The sequence below is a fragment of the Gopherus evgoodei genome, chromosome 2, assembly GCF_007399415.2.
Source record: "Gopherus evgoodei ecotype Sinaloan lineage chromosome 2, rGopEvg1_v1.p, whole genome shotgun sequence".
NCBI classification, from domain to species: Eukaryota; Metazoa; Chordata; order Testudines; family Testudinidae; genus Gopherus; species Gopherus evgoodei.
Genome location: NC_044323.1, coordinates 231786449 through 231809493, shown reverse-complemented (window position 1 = coordinate 231809493; position 23045 = coordinate 231786449). Strand labels below are relative to the sequence as shown.

At 41.3% G+C, this 23045-nt stretch overlaps 1 protein-coding gene across 3 annotated transcripts in view; it reads left to right on the top strand.

Annotated features, from left to right (window-relative positions):
• The window catches only part of ASPH (aspartate beta-hydroxylase), a 211246-nt gene that overhangs the window by 102037 nt on the left and 86164 nt on the right, over window positions 1-23045 (top strand). For all 3 annotated transcript variants that reach the window (XM_030553157.1, XM_030553158.1, XM_030553156.1), the window contains one exon: window positions 11223-11259. In XM_030553157.1, the coding sequence (XP_030409017.1) occupies window positions 11223-11259 (37 nt within the window). The remainder of the gene's footprint in view (window positions 1-11222; window positions 11260-23045) is intronic.

Here is a 23045-nt window from a genome sequence, read left to right as displayed (position 1 = left end):
GTATAGGCTACAAGTCTACAACTAATTTAAAAAAAGTAAAGGTGACCATGTAAGGGGAAGTAAGTGTAAAATGTGTGTCTTACCTAAATGTCTGCATACATGGGCAGAAATGGGTTTAGGTATCGATGCAGGGATGCGCATGTGGTGGATGCATGAAAATGACAGTATAAAAAGTGGACGCTACACACACCCATTCTGCCATTTCAGAATTGGTGAAGTAGAACTGTTAAATGGAACATAAGTTACTGCTGGTCCTTGGTATGTAACTTGTGATACGCATGAGGGGAAGGATAAACCGTTTCCCCCAAGTCCTTACTTGGGCTTATTCTCTTCCACCCCTCCTCCTAACACAGCTGGTTTTTCCCAGCTGTTAATCCACCTCATTATCCCCAAACCAAGCTGTGTCTGGCTTGCATCCAGCTGTCTCTGCCATCCAGTCCCTCCATTAGGTAATGGCTTTTTTTCTTTGTGTTTCAAGCACCCTAGCCTTCCGTTTTCCCCATCCCTTGTTTTTGATGGAGTTCTGTGAGCATTTTCTCTACTCACTTGTCATTTTGGGGAGGGCAGGATAATCTTTAAAATTGCTAACTGGGTATGTAACTTTTGTTCAAATACAGATGGTTCTGATACTTTTAAGGTCTCAGACTTTGTCTGCTTTCCATAGGAAACATTCTTGTTATATTTCACCCCTCCCCGCCCCCTGGCTTCCTGAATATAAAATTCATACTTATCAAACAATCATGACTGAAAAGACATTTTCGGTGATTGAGTGTTCCCTCTCTTTCAGGTGGGTAAAAATAGTTTTTTTAAATGAGAAATTTAAATTAAATATTTTAATTACAAATATATTTTTTAAAAATATATGTAAATTTGAAATTGACATCCAGTGTTATGGCCTAAACTTAGTATAAGCTCTATTAAAATTACTTAAATAATATTAATCAGTAGATATTTGTTGCTGAAGTTTCAGTCAGACCACTGAATTGGTGGAAGTCACTGGCCATATACCTGGAACCAGAGTTTTTTGAAGTGCTAAGAGTTTTTGACAGCAGTAGCCTCTTCTGCAGGTGCACAGAGATTATTATTTTCATTTTATTCAGCTGTTCAGTACAGTTCAGTGACTAGTTCATTGAAAGTTAAGAAACTAATTGGGAGTTGTAAAAGCAGGAAAGCTCGTTTTCCTCTTCCAATTGATGAATAAAATCTAGGTGTAAAAAGAGAAAATCTTGTAGTTCTAAAATTGGAAAGGACTTGTTTACCAGAAATAACCAGTTCATTTCACTAAATACAGATACTTCCTTTGTTTAATAATGAAGTAGTTTTATCAAAACTTATGGAATGTAAAAGCTTTTACTTTTGTAGGCAGCATATTTAAGATAGGTTTATTTAACTGATAAACTGTTTTAAATGCCAGTTTCCATTCAAATAGAATTTTGACACAAATCATGAGTAAACAGTCATCTAGGAAATAAAAAATTCACCATTTCTAACATCAAAAATGTAAAAATCAAGAATCTGATTAAATGTATGTTCAGCTATATAATTATAGTGTAACCTTCTGATTAGCAAGAATGTAGTGCAAAGGCTTTACTGAATTGTGAATTAGCATGTTTTAATAGGTTGATTCCCACTAATTGGTAACTTTCTTTAGGAAAATAAAGTACAAATGCAAAGTAAGATTACAATCAATGATTTGCATAGATTTTGTAGAACAGTGTGATTATCTAGTCCAGCGATGCCCAAACTTTCCCTTCCACTCCCCACGCCTTACTAGTAAGGGAATATGTCTGTTCCACCATCCCTGGTGCTGGGGGCAGGCCCAGGCGAACTTTTTGGCTCGAGAGCTATATCTTGGTATTCAAATTGTGTGACGGGTCATGAATGCTCATAAAATTGGGGGTGGGGATGAGGGCTCTGGCTGGGGGTGCGGGCTATGGGGTGGGGCCAGAAATGAAGTGTGCAGGGTATGGGAGGGGGCTCCAGGCTGGGACAGGGAGGTTGGTCTGTTTGGGGGGAAGGAGGGAGAGCTCCAGCTGGGGGGCGTGGGCTCTCGGGTGGGTCTGGAGATGAAAGGTTGGGGGTGCAGGAGGTTACTCTGAGCTGGGACAGAGGGGTTCAGAGGGCGGAAGGGGGATCAGGGCGAGGGCAGGGGGTTGGGGCATGGGAGGGGATCGGGGTGCAGGCTTCGGGCAGCACTTACCTCAAGAAGCTCCCAGAAGCAGCGGCATATCCCCCCTCCAGCTCTGCATGCTGCCCTGTCCGCATGTGCTGCCCCTGCAGCTCCCATTGGCTGTGGTTCCCGGCTAATGGGAGCAGCGGGGGCAGCATGTGGAAGGCCCTGGCTGCCCCTATGCATAGGAGCCGGAGGTGGGGCATGCTGCTGCTTCTGGAAGCTACACGGAGAGGAGCAAGCCCTGGACCCCACTCCCCAGGGATTAAAACATCAAGAGGGCCGGATGTGGCTCCTGGGCCGTAGTTTGCCCACCCCTTCCCTAGACGGATGCCCCACAGTTTCGGGCCACTGATCTAATCTGACTTCCTGTAAAGCAAAGGCCACTGAACTTTCCAGAATAGTTTAAATCAAGATTTCCTATTTTCTGATTTAAATCAATTCACCCTACCCTCTTTGGTGTTATAGTATATCTTTTCTTTAAGTTCACCGGCGTTCAGGAGTTATTCAATGTGAGTTTCTTCTGTTTATTTAAAACCATATTAAGTTGATGCAACAGAAATAGCCATTCAATTCATTTATGCTCTATTCACTTGGTGCCTTTAAGTGTCTTTGGGAAGTCTGGTTGCTTAATATTTCAGATATTTGATCTGCTTTTTGGGAAACTGAGAGATCCAGGCGATAGGGCCAGATTCTCACCAAGTGAGCTTCAGTGGAGCTGCACAGATTTAAACTTGACTGACTTGCACCAGCTGAAGATCTGGCCCATTATGTGTGGGATTTCTGGAATTTAGGGGTGTATGTGTGTAGGAGTTTAGATGTGGAAAGCCTCTGAACAGTGGGAAAGGAGAGAAGGGCGTTGTGCAGAGTTTGGGTATATTGGAGTTCTGAGACAGGTAATTCTTATGGATTTTGGAGAATGGAAGCCATGTGGAAAATCCATCAAGGCACTACAGCACAGTAATACTTCACAGAGATAGACTTGAATACATTGTGACATTCAAAGCCAATGATACATCAGGGTAAACAGAATAATTTTCTAAATATCTTTTTTTAAAATGCATGAAACTTCAAGAACCAGTATTGCTAAACTGTGGGGTAGATTATAAACACATTTCATTTAGTTAAAGGGAATACAATTAATGAAGTTCTTCTGCTTAAAAAAGAAAAAGTTTTGAAAGCATGGAAATTGTGAGTTAAGAAAATCTACAGGGACAAAGCTGTGGTTGTGTAATGCCAACTACCCTCCACACACATTCAGGATTCAGCAGATTAAGAATTTGCAAAAATACTGTTTTTAATATTGATGATAAAGTATACGCCTGCATTAAACTGTACCAAATTTGACATTCTGATGTAAATGTTCACTGGAGATATGTGCGACCTACGTTACTATAGACTGTCCATCAAGAAATCCTCCATTATCAAGAATTTAAGACCAAAGGCCTATCAGTTCCACCTTCCCCAAATAGCTTGTAAAATTGCAGATTCTGGAATTTTTATAAACCATTTAAAACCACTGATCAGGCCTTTGTAAGGATGGGCACTCTTTTATACTCCTGCTCAATTTCTCAAATTTATGGGGATAAGATATACTAATATAAGCTTCTGTATACTGGTGTAATTGTGCCCATACTAGGGAATAGTATCACTTTAACTATATCTGTTTCTAGACTGATATGATTTTTGCACTGCTGTAATTGTGAGTAAACCAGCTTAAGATGTTATACAGTTCTGAGTCTCCAAACAGTCATGGTGTGCAGTGTGTCAGGAGTCAATACTTTATTGTAGTGTGATACTTGCCAGAGACATCTGTGAAGGGTTCAGTGTGACAGAGTTAAGGTCATTCTGTATTTACACATTTACCAAACCTTTCCCCAGCTTTCTAATTCTTAAAACTGCAGATTTCTTGAAATTTTTTCTCTTATCTTGTTGTTGTGTCTTTTTACGTTAAGTTCCGCTTAATATATGGTGAAATCCCTTTCTCCCCTGTTCTTACTTCCCATCCGCCTGTCATTTGATTTTTAAAAATATAAAAATTTTTATATTCGGACATGGCCCTAATTTCCTTTGCAAGCTAAATTCAAAGAACTATTCTATATTCAAAGATCTATTCTTCAGATTAATATTTAAAATTTGGTACTCCCCATCTCCTATAGCAACTTTGTGATTTAAATAGACTAGCTCCTGGGAATGATAGCTTTCTCCAAATAAATTACAGTGCTACAAAGTTGCATTTTTTTTTAGCATGTAGATTTGATTTTTTTATTTGTGTTTTGGTTGGTCCTTTAATTTAGATTTCCCCTTATTTTTTCAGATACTTAAAGCTTCAAAAAGACTGTTCCTACAGCAGGAGGACCAGCCCTAACCATACGCTACACAAGGGGAGCAGATGGTTGTAATAGATCTCATGATGTAATTACTGAACAGTTCAGGATCTTGGGAAATGAACACTAAAATATTATAAATGGGGTTTAGCCAACTGTCATTTTATTACAAATTTTTTTCACGTTTAGATGTTTAAATTTACGTTCCTGTCTAATTTTTTTGTCAAGTTTAGTGCATTCATTGGTTTTATTTCTCTTCCTTCCCTGTTTGTGACAGTTGTGTGTTTGACATACATTTTAGATGTGCTATTCAAGTTATTTATAATGGAACATCAATTGATTTTTTCAGATTTTAATATATATATATTGTAGGTACATACAGTAAAAAATTGGGAACAGATTGGGCAAACAATGTGCAAATGTGATAAATTTAAAACGTTACTACTAATGTAACATATGAGCTAACTGCATTTTTATTGGAAACACTAATGAGACATTGAGCTGTGAAGTTTTGATTTTTATCTGTCTGCACTGATGATATGTCAACAGTTACACTACATGAGCTTCAAATCATTTACAATAATTCTACAGTTTCTAAAACATACATGTCTAATTCTAAGCAGTATATAGACAGATTATTAAAAGATTTTTTTTTCCATAATCCATTATTTTAGGCTCATTTGATTTTAAAATTAAGGAACCCGAAGACTTTAAAATGGCCTGGCAGGAAGTCAGGGTGTATATTGACACACAGGTATGTAATCAGTTTGGGCTTAGTAAGGCATAATTTATATTGCTCAGAGTACTGAATAATATCCCAGCTGGGATTTATGTAGTGTGAAACTCAATAGAGAGGGAAAAACAAAACAGACTTGCATAAACACCCAGCTTTTAGATTTAAAAATATCAGAAAATATTCAGCTAAAAATAAGGTTTAAAAATTTAATACTGTAAATATAGAAACTGTTTTAATGACTCAACTCCATTTAATTTAGATTTTGAATGACTGAGAATTTTAATAAAGCTGATGTGTTGTCTACCTGTTAAATGCTGCTGTTCCACAACTGTAGAGGCATCATCTTTTCATTCTTGGGCTTTTTTGTGTTCCTTTTTGGCTCAGGAATAGTTGCTGTGATTAAAATATTGCAAAGTTTGATATGGAAACTAGAAAAAATAAAATACGCTTTATTTTAAAATAGAGTATCAGTAAAATAACATAGGTTGTGGTTTAGTTGACAGAGAAATTTTTTTTATTAGTTTCTTTGACACCGTCTTGAGATTTTTACTGATACACCCATAGGAAAGGACATATGCGCTTGTTTAATGTGTGGGACTCCAATTCACTTTGAGTTCCATGAGCAGAGCAAGTGTAAAATGTGCCCCAAAGTGATTTCTTTAAACTTATCAGGTTAGCAATAATCTTCTTAAACTGTGGTGTGGGTTGAGGCAGAGTGTGGCATTCTTCTTGGTGTAAAATTCTCAGTGTTTGTGAATTGCAAAGCAATACATTTTACAAAGCCATATTTTGTAGGGAACTTGGGAGTAAAATTTAAGACTTGTAGAGGAAAAAAAAGAACAAACTTTACTGCGTTTATGTGTAATATGACTGTCTGTTTATAGAATTATGGGACTATGAGGATGTATTATGCTGTGATCAAATTTTAAACTCTTTGTAATTAAGTATGTGATTTTTATGAGCTTCTTGTTTACAAAAGTGTGCCAAGCTGGGAATGGTCAAGGGGATCTTTAAAAAAAAAAAAAGAAAAGAAAAAAAAAAAAAAGAAAAGGAAAAAAAAAATTTTCTTCTGTTTTAATGTTATCTGCAATAAAACACAGAAGAGTATCTTTGCTGTGGTGTCTTTATTTTGTACTCTTAAGTGCAGAAATCTGGTATCTGTGTTAATAAAGGTGTTTCAGTACGTGGTTATCTCATACTAATTAATATCACCAATCTGTCATAATATAGCTCTTTGTCAACATTTAATACAAAGGGGGACAGAATTTGAACAGGACATAATCTTTATTTTGGTTGTGGGGGAGGGGAGATGAGGCAATGGCAGTGGGTTGAGGACATTGTCTACTAGAACGTTGCTGCTTGATTACTCTGCTTTTGAAGCTTGTCAGTCCAGTTCTAAAGCAAATTATGTAGTTGGCCAAAATTTGGTCCAGGGTGTATATTTTCCTTGTGACTTGGAAGGAATGACATTTTACTCACTTAAATACACCAGTGTCTGGCAAAAAGGTCCTGCATTGGTGTAAATCTTCTGAAGGAAAATTGTGTCGGTCCATATTTCGAGTTAGAGGTGTAAAGCGGATGCTGTGCCTACACCATTTTGAGTAAAACAGACATAAACAGGTCTGGTACACCTCCCTGGCTCTCCGACAATCCTGTGTCCTAATGTAGATTGGAATCTAGCTGGGTAAAGGATTCTAAGCAAGGCACATCTCCACCTCCCCATACTTTTCTCTGCTGTGCCCTCAGAGACCATGGATTTTTGCACTTGGCTGCCTTTTCAATGGTGTTAGGAAAACACACCAGTTCAGGAAAATAATAAATAAATATCATGAAATGGGTCACTGTTTAACAACTAAAATATATTAATGTTGAAAATATATTACCACTTTAGTTGTACCTGCACACTAGGGAAATACAACGTATATGGAGCTACTATAAGGTGGGTGCATAACTGGTTGGAAAACTGTTCCCAGAGAGTAAGTAATTAGCAGTGGTTCACACTCAAGCTGGAAGAGTATAATCAAGTGGGGTCCCACAGGCATCAGTTCTGGGTCCAGTTCTGTTGAATATCTTCATCAGTGATTTAGATAATGGCATAGAGAGCATGCTTATAAAGTTTGCCAAGCTGGGAGGGGTTGCAAGCATTTTGGAAGTTTAAAATTCAAAATGATCTGGACAAACTGGAGAAATGGGCTGAAGTAAATAGGATGAAAGTCAATAAGGACAATTGCAAAGTACTCCGCTTAGGAAGGAACAATCAGTTGCACACATACAAAATGGGAAAATGACTGCCTAGGAAGGAGAACTGCAGAAAGGGATCTGGGGGTCATAATGGATCACAAACTAAATATGAGTCAACAGTGTAACATTGTTGCAAAAAAGGCAAATATTCTGAGATGTATTAGCAGAAGTGTTGTAAGCAAGACACGAGAAGTAATTCTTCTGCTCTATTCCATGCTGATAAGGTTTCAACTGGAATATTGGGTCCAGTTCTGGGCACCACATTTCAGGAAAAATGTGAACAAATTGGAGAAAGTTCTGAAAAGAGCAACAAACATGATTAAAGATCTAGAAAACATGACCTATGAGGGGAGATTGAAAAAATTGGGTTTGTTTAGTCTGGAAAAGAGAAGACAGAGTTGGGGCATAACCTTTTTTGTACTTGAAAACTGTTAACGAGGAGGGAGGAAAAAATGTTGTTCTTAACCTCTGAGGATAGGACAAGAAGCAACGGGGTTTAAATTGCAGCAAGGGCGGTTTAGGTTGGACATTAGGAAAAGCGTCCTAACTGTCAGGGTGGTTAAGCCCTGGAATAAATTGTCTAGGGAGGTTGTGGAATCTCCATCATTGGAGATTTTTAAGAACAGGTTAGAGAAACGCTTGTCAGGGAAGGTGTAAATACTTAATCCTGCCATGAGTGCAGGGGACTGGACTAGATGACCTTTCAAGGTCTCTTCCAGTCCTGTGATTCTATGATTCCCACTAATCGGAGATGAGCTAGTGATTATAATGTAATTCATGTAAATAGGAAATTCTGGAATATACTGCAGCAGATATAATTCATATATTCATTTTGTAAAATTTGATATAAAACTTTTAATTTAGGTATTTGTAAAATACTACAAATATAAATTAAAACTGAGTATTCACAAGCATATAAATTGTATATTAATTAGTTGGTGTGTGCATAGGCATAATACGTATTAATTATATATGGTTGTATGTGTAATATGTATGCAGTATCTTGCAGAGACATTTTAAGCTTGAAACAGGTCATTTTTCTAAAATGTAAAATATTTTCAGTTTTGAAAATATTGTTTTTAATGCTACATGAAAAGTAAATGTTTCTTCATGGCAACACGTGTTTTTTTCCATGGGGAAGCACTTTACTTTAGCACAATCAGCTTAAAGCAAGTTTACCCAGATGTTTCGCATTAGAATCACAGCAGTATAATTTTTAAGTAACTGCACCCTCCTATTGCTCCAGAAATGTTCACTTTTGCACATTGGTCTGAGTCAATGATGACACTCAGGTTATAAGCCAGCGTGACAGGGAAGATGATGGTGCTTTGTATGAAAGGGTTGGTGGGCTTGAAAGGAGCTTGGTCTGGGTCATGCTAAGTTTAAGACACTGTCAAGACACTTGCACTGAGACGTCCAATCTCACATCGCTACTGGAGGAAGACCGTTGTTTACAGTGTTGTAGGTATTTTGGACCCAGGATATGAGACAAGATGTGTGAGATCTTTTTGGACCAATTCCTGTTGATGTAAAAGAGGAGCTTTCTAGCACCACAGATCTCTTCTTCAAAAGGGAGAAAGGTCCAATTTGTAAGTCTTTATCATGAAGATGTTAGTTAAAACCATGTGTGCAGATAAGATCACCCTAGACATAAGTCGTGAAGGCAGCAGTACTCACCAAGATGCAGAGGGGAACACTCAGCCAAGTAGGCAGAAAACCAGGTAAGATGGGGAACCAAAAGCTAAGGGAGGACAAAATTAAGGGAGGGTACAATCAGTGTCAAAAGTAGCTCAAAAGATCAAGAATGAGGATAGAAGAGATACCCTAAGGACTGCTTAAGAAAAGGTAATTAGAGTTTTTGAGAGCAAATGCAGCTGAGAGGGCAGAAGCCAGATTGGAGAGAATTTAAGATGAAGCTAGAGAAGGGGAACTTGAGGCAGTAGTTTTAGATGGCACATTCTGTGAACTTAGAGATGAAGTGGAGAGGGAAGATTGTGACTATACCTTACTTTTTACTGAGAGAGGAAAGAACCTGTAGAAATGAGTTGTGAATGGTAAGAGAAGGTAGGAGAGGGGAAGAGCTTACAGAGATGAGTGGAGGGTGTTGTAGAAGGTACTGGTGATGGGGGAAAGAACAGAGGGGAGTGGGAAGTTAAATAGTTCACTACTTCATGATTACTACACAGTCCTGCTGTATGCTCTGTGGATGGAGTTGGGTGAATTCCACACTATCGTAGAATCATAGAAATTAAAAACTCAGATGTATCATTTTGTCTGTCAGCTAGAGACTGGGTTGTAGGTCTCTCTAAAATCTCCATGGAAACACTGAAATGGACTTCAAAAAAAAGTGTTTATTACAATTACACATGCAAATAAGGTAATTATGCAAACAGGTGACAACTGCATGTGTGTATGTGTACAATCATAGTAAATGTATTCCCTATCCAAACGGACCTGTAGCTTTTGAATATATCAACCTATGAATCTTCTCCCATTTCTAGTTAATATGATAACTTGTAGTTTAAAGATTTTTATAATTTAATTATGGAGGCAAATAATTCTCATACTCTACCAAGTTTATTTAATTTACTATTTTGTAACTTGATTAATACATTACAGGGCGCATGCCAATATAAAGGGAAATCCAGATAATTTAGCAATCTGGGCATAGTGAAGTAGCTGTAGTCACTCTATAGTTGGCTGTCAAGATTGCTCCACATATTAAACCTGCATTTGGCACATGCACAGATTCCAGTCTCCCCAGAAAAAATAAAATAAGATTGAGATTTTATATGCTGCAGATCATTCCAGGATAGAATTTCTAGGAAATCTGGTAAAAATCAGGCAGCTTTAAAGATTTAATGTGTTGAAAATGTAGCTGTAGTTTACTTATTTGTTTTTCTTTTTCATCTGGTCTCCAAAATGTCTAGGCTTAAGAATTTCTAATTTGTTTTGTTTTTGTAGTCCTTGATGAGTAGAATAGTCTTTTAGTATTTTAGTTAGTGTGTAGGTTAATGAGAGAAATTCTATGAAAACTATAAACATAGAGATGTTAGGTAGATTGCACTGATACATACTTTCAAGCTGGGCTGTTTTCTCAGGAAATGTTTGTCAATATAAAGCTATCTGACGTATTAAATAGGTAAATTAATATATATCACAGGTAAAATATTCACAAACATCTAAATGACTCAGAAACCTAAGTTTCATTTTTCAAAACTGACTTTGGCACTGGATCCTAAATCTGACTGAAAGTTAATAAGACTTAAACACATTTGAAAATTATACTCCTATTTTCAAGCACAAGTAAATAGGTAAAATTAAGAAAATTAAACAGAACCCATAGGTACAAAATTAATCAAACATTTGTTGGCTGAACAACCTAGAAGAATTATGTATACTATAGTATATGCGCATGGATATTCACATCCGTGTGTGTGGGGGGGGGGGGGGACTTCTATCTTATTTTGAAAAGATTGCTATTAGTTCTAAAATACTTCATGATTTACTACATAGTCCTGCTGTGTTAAATAGTCCCCATTTTATGTTAAATAATAAGCTATAATTGAACTATAAAGTACCCAAGCATTTTTGATTAAAATAACTTAAGTAACAATATGCTGTCCTGAAGTCCTATAAAAAGTTTTTACTTTAACTGTCTCTTTTCCATAGGTATTGATATACCAGTAGTGTGTTTTGTACTGTTCTTCACTAAAATGCTTATGCTATTTTATTTTTAATCTTCCAGGAAAAAGTAAAGGAACTGAACAGGAACAAAAAAAAAAGGTAAATGTCTGTTCTCTTAAGCAGTAACAAAGTTATATTACATTGAAGTCCAAAGTTGTACCTTCTAGAATGTGTGATTTTCATTAAATAACCTGGAGTTAAACAAGCATAAAGTGTGTTTGCTTTTGCAAGCTAAAGTACGTGTAATCTTAAAGGAGCTGAGAGCTGTGTTCTGTGTGATGAAGTTTCACCAATTTGTTCTCATGCACATGATACAGAAGATGGAATTTAGCTAATCACTAGTAGTCCCCCTTGACAAAGCTTGATGCACACTAGCAGAGTAGCATGTGGGGGAGCTTCTATTTCTTCAGCCCATGCCATGTTTGTTCTATGGATAAGCAAACTATCAGGCACAATTAAAATTGCTATGTTCTTATAACATGGGTGAGCAAGCCCCTTTGTCCTCCTGTATTCTGTATATGGCATGTATTTTCCAGAAGTAGTAGTTTAGAAGCATTTCAGAGAGTTTTGAAAATAAGGATTGGGGCAGGAACAATCTTTGTTCTGTGTTTGTACAGTGCCTAGCACAACAGGATCCTGGCTCAGCAGGAAGTATGTTACTCTAATAAGCTTAAATACATGACAATTATTAAAAATGTTCAAGGTAAATTTTATTAAAACCATTTCAACCGTAGAATGAAGTAACAAGAAATAGCATCGGGTGCCCACTTATACAGAGATCACATTTCAATCTGGACAAAAGCAGGGATAGAGAAAGCCCCCCCCCCCAGCATCCTCATTCAAAAATGAAAATGTATATATAAAATTATAACTTCAAGATTACTCTAAACAGTTCCACTTACGGGTAATGCATTTATTGGTGCAGCATAATGGTAGAACCTTCTCCAGGCAGTGCATGATAGAATGCACACGAGCACCCTATATCTCTCCCCTAAGCATCTCCAAATGATCTGAGGGTGAGGATATCTGTATATGGGGATGCTGCACCCTCTACTCTTTCAGTTCCTGCCGGATGTAAATGAATTGTTCTGGTCCATCAGACCAGCGGGTTTTCTCTTATTAGTGACCTTAGGGAATTGTTGTTGTTAGCTTTTAGTGTTAGTTTAGTTACAGAGTTGTAGTTACAGATAGCTGAGTTTGGTTTCACGTTCAGTTCCGTGTGATGGTGGACCTGAAGAAAAAGAAGATGCACGGTTTTAAGAGAGGCACTTAATGTCCAGCCATCTTCCTGGCATCGCTCAACCATGTTAGATGTCTTAATTGCCTCAGAGAAGGTCACCGTCACTCTATTTGTCACTTTGACACCTAGAGCATGTAAGGAGAGCCAGAATAGACTTCAGGTGCTCCTGCTTAAGAAAGTTCTTGCTGCTAAGCTGCTGGGTTCTGTGAGAGTGTCAGATCTGAAGACTAAGAGGCTTGTCTGGTTCCAACTTCTTTGTCTGGTAAGGCTAAAGTGCTAAAAGGATCCTGGGGATGTGTGTTGTCACTGGTTAGGCTCCTGTTCCGTCAGATCCTCCTGTTAAGGCTGCTGAGGTGTCCGAAGGTACTGTCAGTTCAGTTAGTGGCAAAGAATCTTAAGATTAAGGTCTTGGTTTCAGCTGTGTTGGTTTGGAAGAAGGCAGTCAGAGAGAAAATGGCCACTCAACTTGTATTTCATTTAAATTTTTAAAATCTATCTTTTTTAAATCATTGACGGGAAAGCCTTTTTATTAACAATTGGAGGATTGTTACATGGGACAAGTGGGTCCTAGAAATAATGTAAATGAGGTGTAACTTGCGGGTATGCAAGATAAATCAGGCTCCTGAAAGGGGAACAGTAGTCTGGAAAGGCTGAGAGCCACGGGGTATTGCTTCTCTGCTCCCTGGAGCTAAGATCAAAGCATAGTATCTGCACATACTGTTTCCAGACGGATAAACTACGTATCATTGAATGTTACAAGTTAACAGTTGTTCCTGTGCCTACTGTTGTGTTCCAATAAGGCAGAGGCATCATCATCGTTTGCTTCTATTAAATGTGTTCCTGTTGGGGAAAGCTGTAAGGGCTGCTACTTGGAATTCACTCTATACATTTATCAAACATTATGCTTTAGATTTGGCTGCAAGAGCAGATGCTGGTTTTGGTAGAGCGGTGTGTCAGTCGTTATTTAATTGAGACTATGTTCTTTCCTCCCGAGTTTTTTCTGCACTGCTTGTCAAACTACGCATAGGTGGACAGAGCCACTCAAAGAAGAATGAAAGTTACTTACTTGTAACTGGAGTTCTTCAAGATGACTTTGCATATTCGCACTTCCTTCCCACCTTTCCTTTTTTCTCAAAGTCCTATTTTGGTTTCTGCGGGTCAGAAGGAACTGAGGCTGTAGAAGGCGCATCACTCCTGTTACATACCCTTGCCTTCAGAACATTCGGCGACAAGGAGGAGATGCATGTTCGCTCTGACAAGCACTGTTTGGAGCAGGTTCTACAGTTGGGCTGTACTAGCCAGTGCATTATCTGTAAGTATGAATATTCAGAGTCATCTTGAACTCTGGTTACAAGTAACTAATCTTCACTTGTACAGCAGTGTCATCTAACAGAAAAAAATATTAGGTACCACTGGATGCTCTATCCATGTACTTTACATGCACCAGAGGATGCAGCCCCTCTTTGGAGCTCTACAGTTTTTACCCCACAAAAGATGAAGCAAAGCTTTCCTCACAGCTGAACTTACTTAAGGCTGCTGCTTAGGGAGGAGCTTCCCTGGATGCAGACAGTAGCTCAGCCCTCGGAATTAAACATGTCTCTAGACAAATCCACCTTTCTTTTGAGTATCAGAGGGTAGCCGTGTTAGTCTGGATCTGTAAAAGCAGCAAAGAATCCTGTGGCACCTTATAGACTAACACATTTTGGAGCATGAGCTTTCGTGGGTGAATACCCACTTCCTCAGATGCATGTAATGGAAATATCCAGGGGCAGGTATATATATGTGTGCTAGCAAGCAAGCTAGAGATAACGAGGTCAGTTCAATCAGGGAGGATGAGGCCCTGTTCTAGCAGTTGAGGTGTGAAAACCAAGAGGAGAAACTGGTTCTGTAATTGGCAAGCCATTCACAGTCTTTGTTCAATCCTGAGCTGATGGTGTCAAATTTGCAGATGAACTGAAGCTCAGCAGTTTCTCTTTGAAGTCTGGTCCTGAAGTTTTTTTGCTGCAGGATGGCTACCTTAAGGTCTGCTATAGTGTGGCCAGGGAGGTTGAAGTGCTCTCCTACAGGTTTTTGTATATTGCTATTCCTAATGTCTGATTTGTGTCCATTTATCCTTTTCCGTAGAGACTGTCCAGTTTGGCCGATGTACATAGCAGAGGGGCATTGCTGGCATATGATGGCGTATATTACATTGGTGGATGTGCAGGTGAATGAACCAGTGATGGTGTGGCTGATCTGGTTAGGTCCTGTGATGGTATCGCTGGTGTAGATATGTGGGCAGAGTTGGCATCGAGGTTTGTTGCATGGATTGGTTCCTGAGCTAGAGTTATGGTGTGGTGTGCAGTTACTGGTGAGAATATGTTTCAGGTTGGCAGGTTGTCTGTGGGCAAGGATTGGCCTGCCACCCAAGGCCTGTGAAAGTGTGGGATCATTGTCCAGGATGGGTTGTAGATCCTTGATGATGCGTTGGAGGGGTTTTAGCTGGGGGCTGTATGTGATGGCCAGTGGAGTCCTGTTGGTTTCTCTCTTGGGTTTGTCTTGCAGTAGGAGGCTTCTGGGTACACGTCTGGCTCTGTTGATCTGTTTCCTTATTTCCTCATGCGGGTATTGTAGTTTGAGAATGCTTGGTGGAGATTTTGTAGGTGTTGGTCTCTGTCTGAGGGGTTAGAGCAGATGCGCTGTACCTCAGTGCTTGGCTGTAGACAATGGATCGTGTGATGTGCCCGGGATGGAAGCTGGAGGCATGAAGGTAGGCATAGCGGTCAGTGGGTTTTCGATATAGGGTGGTGTTAATGTGACCATCACTTATTTGCACCGTGGTGTCAAGAAAGTGGACCTCCCGTGTAGATTGGTCCAGGCTGAGGTTGATGGTGGGTGGAAGCTGTTGAAATCATGGTGGAATTTTTCCAGAGTCTCCTTCCCATGAGTCCAGATGATGAAAATGTCATCAATGTAGAGTAGATAGAGAAGGGGTGTGAGTGGACGAGAGCTGAGGAAGCGTTGTTCCAGGTCGGCCATGAAGATATTGGCATATTGTGGGGCCATGCGGGGCCCATAGCAGTGCCACTGATCTGGAGATATATATTGTCATCAAATTTGAAATAGTTGTGTGTAAGTATAAAGGCACAGAGCTCAGCAGCCAGTTGTGCTGTGGCATCATCAGGGATGGTGTTCCTGACAGCTTGTATTCCATCTGTGTGTGGGATGTTTGTGTAGAGAGCCTCTACATCCATGGTGACTAGGATGGTGTTTTCTGGGAGGTCACCAATGCATTGTAGTTTCCTCAGGAAATCAGTGGTGTCGCGGAGATAGAGGAAAACTGAGGAACCACCTGATCAGCATCCTATACAGCAAACAGGAAAACATCAAAAAAGAGCTCTCCAACCTGGAGACTCTCATTAATAACCAAACTTCTATACAAACGGACTTCACTAGAATAAGACAGGAGATCTACATTACTCACTTCACCTCTCTTCAAAGGAAAAAGGACTGTAAGCTGTCTAAACTCCTACCTGCCACATCGGGCCACAACAGTGGTACCCCTAACCCACCCAGCAATATCGTCAATCTATCCAACTACACACTCAGCCCAGAAGAAAGTCTGTCCTATCTCGGGGACTCTCTTTCTGCCCTGCCACCCCCACCAACATGATACAGTTCTGTGGCGATCTGGAAGCCTACTTTCGCCGTCTCCAACTCAAAGAATACTTCCAGGACAACACTGAACAGTGCACTGATACACGGGTGCCCTCCCACCAACAGCACAAGAAAAAGAACTCCACATGGACTCCTCCTGAGGGTCGAAATGACAGCCTGGACCTATACATTGAATGCTTCCGCCGGCGTGCACAGGCAGAAATCGTGGAACAACAACATCGCTTGCCTCACAACCTAAGCCGTGCAGAACGCAATGCCATCCACAGCCTCAGAAACCACCCTGACATTATCATCAAAGAGGCTGATAAAGGTGCCGTTGTCATCATGAGCAGGTCTGACTATCAAAAGGAGGCAGCCAGACAACTCTCCAATACCAAATTCTACAGGCCACTTCCCTCAGATCCCAGGATACATTAAGAAACTACAGCATCTACTCAGGACACTCCCTACACTAACACCAGAAGAAATCAACATACCCCTAGAGCCCCGACCAGGGTTATTCTATCTACTACCCAAGATCCACAAACCCTGGACGCCCCATCATCTCGGGCATTGGCACTCTCACTGAAGGACTGTCTGGATATATGGACTCTCTACTCAGACCCTATGCCACCAGCACTCCCAGCTATCTCCGCGACACCACTGATTTCCTGAGGAAACTACAATGCATTGGTGACCTCCCAGAAAACACCATCCTAGCCACCATGGATGTAGAGGCTCTCTACACAAACATCCCACACACAGATGGAATACAAGCTGTCAGGAACACCATCCCTGATGATGCCACAGCACAACTGGCTGCTGAGCTCTGGCCTTTATACTTACACACAACTATTTCAAATTTGATGACAATATATATCTCCAGATCAGTGGCACTGCTATGGGCACCCGCATGGCCCCCACAATATGCCAATATCTTCATGGCCGACTGGAACAACGCTTCCTCAGCTCTCGTTCCACTCACACCCCTTCTCTATCTACGCTACATTGATGACATTTTCATCATCTGGACCCATGGGAAGGAGACTCTGGAAAAATTCCACCATGATTTTCAACAGCTTCCACCCACCACATCAACCTCAGCCTGGACCAATCTACACGGGAAGGTCCACTTTCTTGACACCTACCAGGGTGCAAATAAGTGATGGTCACATTAACACCACCCTATATCGAAAAACCCATCTGACCGCTATGCCTACCTCATGCCTCCAGCTTCATCCCGGGCACATCACACTATCCATTGTCTACAGCCAAGCACTGAGGTACAACCGCATCTGCTCTAACCCCTCAGACAGAGACCAACACCTACAAAATCTCCACCAAGCATTCTTAAAACTACAATACCCGCTATGAGGAAATAAGGAAACAGATCAACAGTGCCAGACGTGTACCCAGAAGCCTCCTACTGCAAGACAACCCAAGAGAGAAAACCAACAGGACTCCACTGGCCATCACATACAGCCCCCAGCTAAAACCCTCCAACGCATCATCAAGGATCTACAACCCATCCTGGACAGTGATCCCACACTTTCACAGGCCTTTGGTGGCAGGCCAATCCTTGCCCACAGACAACCTGCCAACCTGAAACACATTCTCACCAGTAACGTGCACACCACACCATAATAACTCTAGCCTCAGGAACCAATCCATGCAACAAACCTCGATGCCAACTCTGCCCACATATCTACACCAGCGACACCATCACAGGACCTAACCAGATCAGCCACACCATCACTGGTTCATTCACCTGCACATCCACCAATGTAATATACGCCATCATGTGCCCAGCAATGCCCCTCTGCTATGTACATCGGCCAAACTGGACAGTCTCTACGGAAAAGGATAAATGGACACAATCAGACATTAGGAATGGCAATATACAAAAACCTGTAGGAGAGCACTTCAACCTCCCTGGCCACACTATAGCAGACCTTAAGGTGGCCATCCTGCAGCAAAAAAACTTCAGGACCAGACTTCAAAGAGAAACTGCTGAGCTTCAGTTCATCTGCAATTTGACACCATCAGCTCAGGATTGAACAAAGACTGTGAATGGCTTGCCAATTACAGAACCAGTTTCTCTTCTCTTGGTTTTCACACCTCAACTGCTAGAACAGGGCCTCATCCTCCCTGATTGAACTGACCTCGTTATCTCTAGCTTGCTTGCTAGCACACATATATATACCTGCCCCTGGATATTTCCATTACATGCATCTGAGGAAGTGGGTATTCACCCACGAAGCTCATGCTCCAAAACGTCTGTTAGTCTATAAGGTGCCACAGGATTCTTTGCTGCTTTCTTTTGAGGCATCCAGACACTAATGACTATGTTATAGGGCTTTCCCTTCACCCCTCTCCACTGGTTCTTCTCACACAGACAGAAAGCAGAAGACCAGAAGTCTGAAGTGCAGGCAATGTGATGTTTATTGGGGTTAGTTTCCAGCGAGCATGTGTCCCATAACTCTGATGCCACAGAGCCCTTTCCCAGTGCCCCCTCCCCCCCCCGCATTTTCCCCCCTCCAACCTCCTCAGCAGGCATAATTATACCTGAAATGAACACCCACAGTCCCACCCTTTACAACTTATGGTCATGTTCCATTTGGGGGGAGGAGGGGGACGTGGATATGAGGTCTTCGTCCCATCTCTTTTGTACCCCATGGGAGGGGTAAGGTGAGATTGTGCTGCGATCAGGGACAGGCATTTCTTTGCTCTTTAGTGTTTTATACCTTCCTCCCTAACTCCCTTTGCTCTCCTCAACTAGCTTGCTTTGATCTTGCCGTGAGATAGGAGTTGAGACAATCTTAAGTGTGCGCCACCAATAACACTTTCACTGCTCTTATCTCTTCCCTTTGTCCTAACAAATCCATCGGCTAGTTTCAGAGTAGCAGCTGTGTTAGTCTTATCCGCAAAAAGAACAGGAGTATCGTGGCACCTTAGAGACTAATAAATTCGAGTTCAGCAGCTCTCTTTGAAGTCTGTTTTTGAAGTTTTTTTGTTGCAAATTGCCAGCCTTCAAGTCTGTCACTGAATGGTTAGAGAGCTTGAAGTGTTCTCCCACTGGTTTTTTGGATGTTATGATTCCTGATGTCAGATTTGTGTCCATTTATTCTTTTGCGTAGAGACTGTCCGGTTTGGCCAATATACATGGCAGAGGGGCATTGCTGGCACATGATGGCATATATCGCGTTGGTAGATGTGCAGGTGAATGAGCCCCTGATGGCATGGCTGATGTGATTAGGTCCTGTGATGGTGTCTCTTGAATAGATATGTGGACAGAGGCTTTGTTGCATCGGATAGGTTCCTGGGTTAGTGTTTATGTTGTATGGTGTGCAGTTGCTGGTGAGTTTTGCTTCAGATTGGGAGGCTGTCTGTAAGCAAGAACTGGCCTGTCTCCCAAGATCTGTGAGAGTGAGGGATCATCTTTAAGGATAGGTTGTAGATCTTTGATGCTCTGGAGAGATTTTAGTTGGGGGCTATAGGTGATGGCTAGTGGCTTTCTGTTATTTTCTTTGTTGGGCCTGTTCTGTACTTCTGGGTACTCTTCTGGCTCTGTCAATCTGTTTTTTCAAAAATAGACTCCAAAGAGAGACAGCTGAACTCGAATTAATATGCAAATTAGATACAATTAACTTAGGTTTAAACAGAGACTGGGAATGGTTGGGTCATTACACTAATTGAATCTATTTTCCTATGTTAAGTTCTCCTCACACCTTCTATTGGGTCCATCTCAATTATCACTTCAAAAGTTTTTTATCTCCTGCTGATGATAGCTCATCTCAATTGATTAGACTCTTCCTGTTGGTATGCATACTTCCACCTTTTCATGTTCTCTGTATGTATAAATATCTCCTGTCTGTGCGTTCCATTCTTATGCATCCGAAGAAGGGAGCTGTAGCTCACGAAAGCTCCTGCTGAAATAAATTTGTTAGTCTCTAAGGTGCCACAGTTACTCCTGTTCCATCTGGCTAGGGAGAAACAACATACACTGTTTTGTTGTCCTTTGTTTACACACATCAGTAAGAATGTGTGTGTATCAACAAATCAAACCAGGCAAGCAAAACTCAAAATACTATCTCATGCGAAAACACAGGCCTGAATCCTCACTGGCACTAGGCATTCTAATAGACTGCAACCCTTTTCCTACAGCTGCGAACAGTTAACTCACGATCACCCATTTCTTCTCCTCCTGGACATAAAGTACCCTTTGAATGATGATCTGGACCATAGCAACTGTATGGGTCTTCCCCTTCCCTTGGGACGACCCTTATTTTTAACAACTGTCCAGTTTCTGCTTTGTCTTGGAACTTCGTTGTAGTCCCACGAGTCAGAGTGACACCGGCCCTTTAAGAAGGAGCAAGCAGGGCCGTGCACCTATGCCTCGTCAGCTGATCCAGTTAGATTTAAAAGAGGCAGGTGGGCCTAGAAAGGGAGAGAGATGGGGAGAGTCAGATTAGGCAGCGCAGGAAGCGCAACAGGACTGCCAGAGGTTACGAACTGGTAGTGTAAGGTGTCAGATGTAGTGGCTGGATCCAGAGTCAGGAGTCCAGGCAGGCTGGAGCAGACTGGGGCAGGGCAGAAGAAGAAAGTTTGTAACTGAGGCAAAATCAGGCCTGTGAACAAAATAGGCATAGGAGCGATTGCAGTTGAGGGCATAAAGCTTTGAGCAGCCGGAGATTGGCTGTTGCTGTTGTACTTGAGAACAGACGTGCTGACTGCCTTGGCCATTCAGGCAGCCCAGCTGTACTTATAGGCCGCTGGAGACTATGCAGGTGCAGATGCAAGTCCTCATTCCTGACACAGAGTCCCCTGGGAAAGAAGGCAGCGAGAGGTAATGTGGGGAAACCCTTAAGATGAGCTGAAAACTGTGGTGGTTGGGTGTGTGTGTGTGTGGTGTGTGTGTTTACGTTTGGGACAATAACCTACCTAAAAGCAGCAAAGAATCCTGTGGCACCTTATAGACTAACAGACGTTTTGGAGCATGAGCTTTCGTGGGTGATACCCACTTCCTCAGATGCATGCATCTGAGGAAGTGGGTATTCACCCACGAAGTCATGCTCCAAACGTCTGTTAGTCTATAAGGTGCCACAGGATTCTTTGCTGCTTTTACAGATCCAGACTAACACGGCTACCCTCTGATACTTAAACCTACCTAAAAGAGACTGAATGTGGCATTTGTTTTTTTTGGGGCATGGGCCTGGGGAGAAGGCCTGCCTCATATTACCATGGTTTTAGACCCAGGGTTCCAGTTCTAACCTGGCTCCTTTACCAAATTATTCAGGCTCCCAAGCTGAGAAATGGCATCAGGACATCCCTTCTAATCAATGCAAAGGGTGAAACCTGTGGCCATCCTCCCACCTTTAATTGCACACCCCTGGGCTTATTTCCTTGACTACTCCATATTTGCCCGTTCTTGTAGGCTCTAACTTCTTATAATTAGAATCCATCCATCCAAAGCTAAAACTTTTAGCAGGGTCCATTCCCCCCCAAAGCCAAAACTGGGATATCGCTTTTTCTGTCTCCCCAGTCCTTCATTCAGACTTCACAATAGTGCAGGCCCCAGTAGTTTGTGGCATAGTGTCTTTGACAGCACCTCTCTCCCTGGTTCTTCTGGTGCTCAATTCAACCAGGCCAGCCTTGCAATCTTGGTTCATATAGGGGCAAAGCCATCCTGCATGCCCCACTTCTTCACAGTCAATACATACCATTAGTGGAAGCACTGTGCCTTCTCTTTCGGTGTCCGCAATAACTGACTCTTTTGCATCATGGTGCCTCCTCAACAGGCCTTTCCTGCTGATTGGACATTCCCGAAAACTGGAGCTGGCATTCCCAAAGCTCTGGCTGCACCGCCATATGCTCTTCAGCATATTCATAAATGATCTAAAAATGGTGTGAACAGTGAAGTGGCAAAATTTACAGACAATATAAATTACTCTAGACAGTTAAGTACAAAACTTGACCACAAAGTTACAAGAGATCTCACAAAACTGGGTGACTGGGAGACAAGATGGCAGGTGACAATCAGTGTTAATAAGTGCAAGTGATGCACATTGGAAAACAATCCCAACTATCCAGACAAAATGATGGGATTTAAATTAGCTGTTATTAGTCAAGAAAGGGATATCTCCCTGAAAACATCTCCTTAGTGTGCAGCGGCACTCAAAAAAACTAAGAGAATGTGAAAAGCCATTAGGAAAGGTATAGATAATAAGATAGAAAATATCACAAGGCCACTTTCAATCCACTGTACATATACACCTGGAATACCACATACAGTTCTGGTTGCCTCATCTCAAAAAAGATATATATTAGAATTGGAAAAGGTGCAGAGAAGGGCAACACAAATGATTAGGGTATGCAAGAGCTTCCATATGAGGAGAGATTAAAAACATGGGGACTGTTCAGCTTAGAGAAGAGGTGATGAAGGGGGGATGTGATAGAGGTCTGTAAAACCATGAATGGTGTGGAGAAATTAAATAGTGAAGTGTATTTACCCCTTCACATAACACAAGAATCAGCGGTCGCCAATAACATTAATAGGCAACAAATTTAAACCAAACAAAAGGAAGTATTTCTTCATATAACACAATCAATGTGTGAAACTCATTGTTAGGAGATGTTGTGAAGGCCAAAAGGATAACTAGGTTCAAAGAAGAATTAGATAAGTTAATGGAGGATAGCTCCATCAATGGCTGTTAGTCTGGATGGTTAAGGATGCAGCCCCATGCTCCATATGTCTTTAAACCTCCAACTGCCAGACGCTGGGAGTGGACAATGGGATGGATCACTTGAAATTGCCCTGTTCTGTTCGTTCCCTCTGAAATATCTGGCACCAGTCACTATTAGAGAAGGTACTGGGCTGGCTGGGCCATTAGTCTGATTCAATATGGCTGTTCTTATGTTCTGATGGTTAACATCTCCCAGCTGAGAGAGGTCTCTGCACTGTTGCTTGGTTATCCCTTAATGGGAGTGTCTCTCAGAATCCCCCTTCTC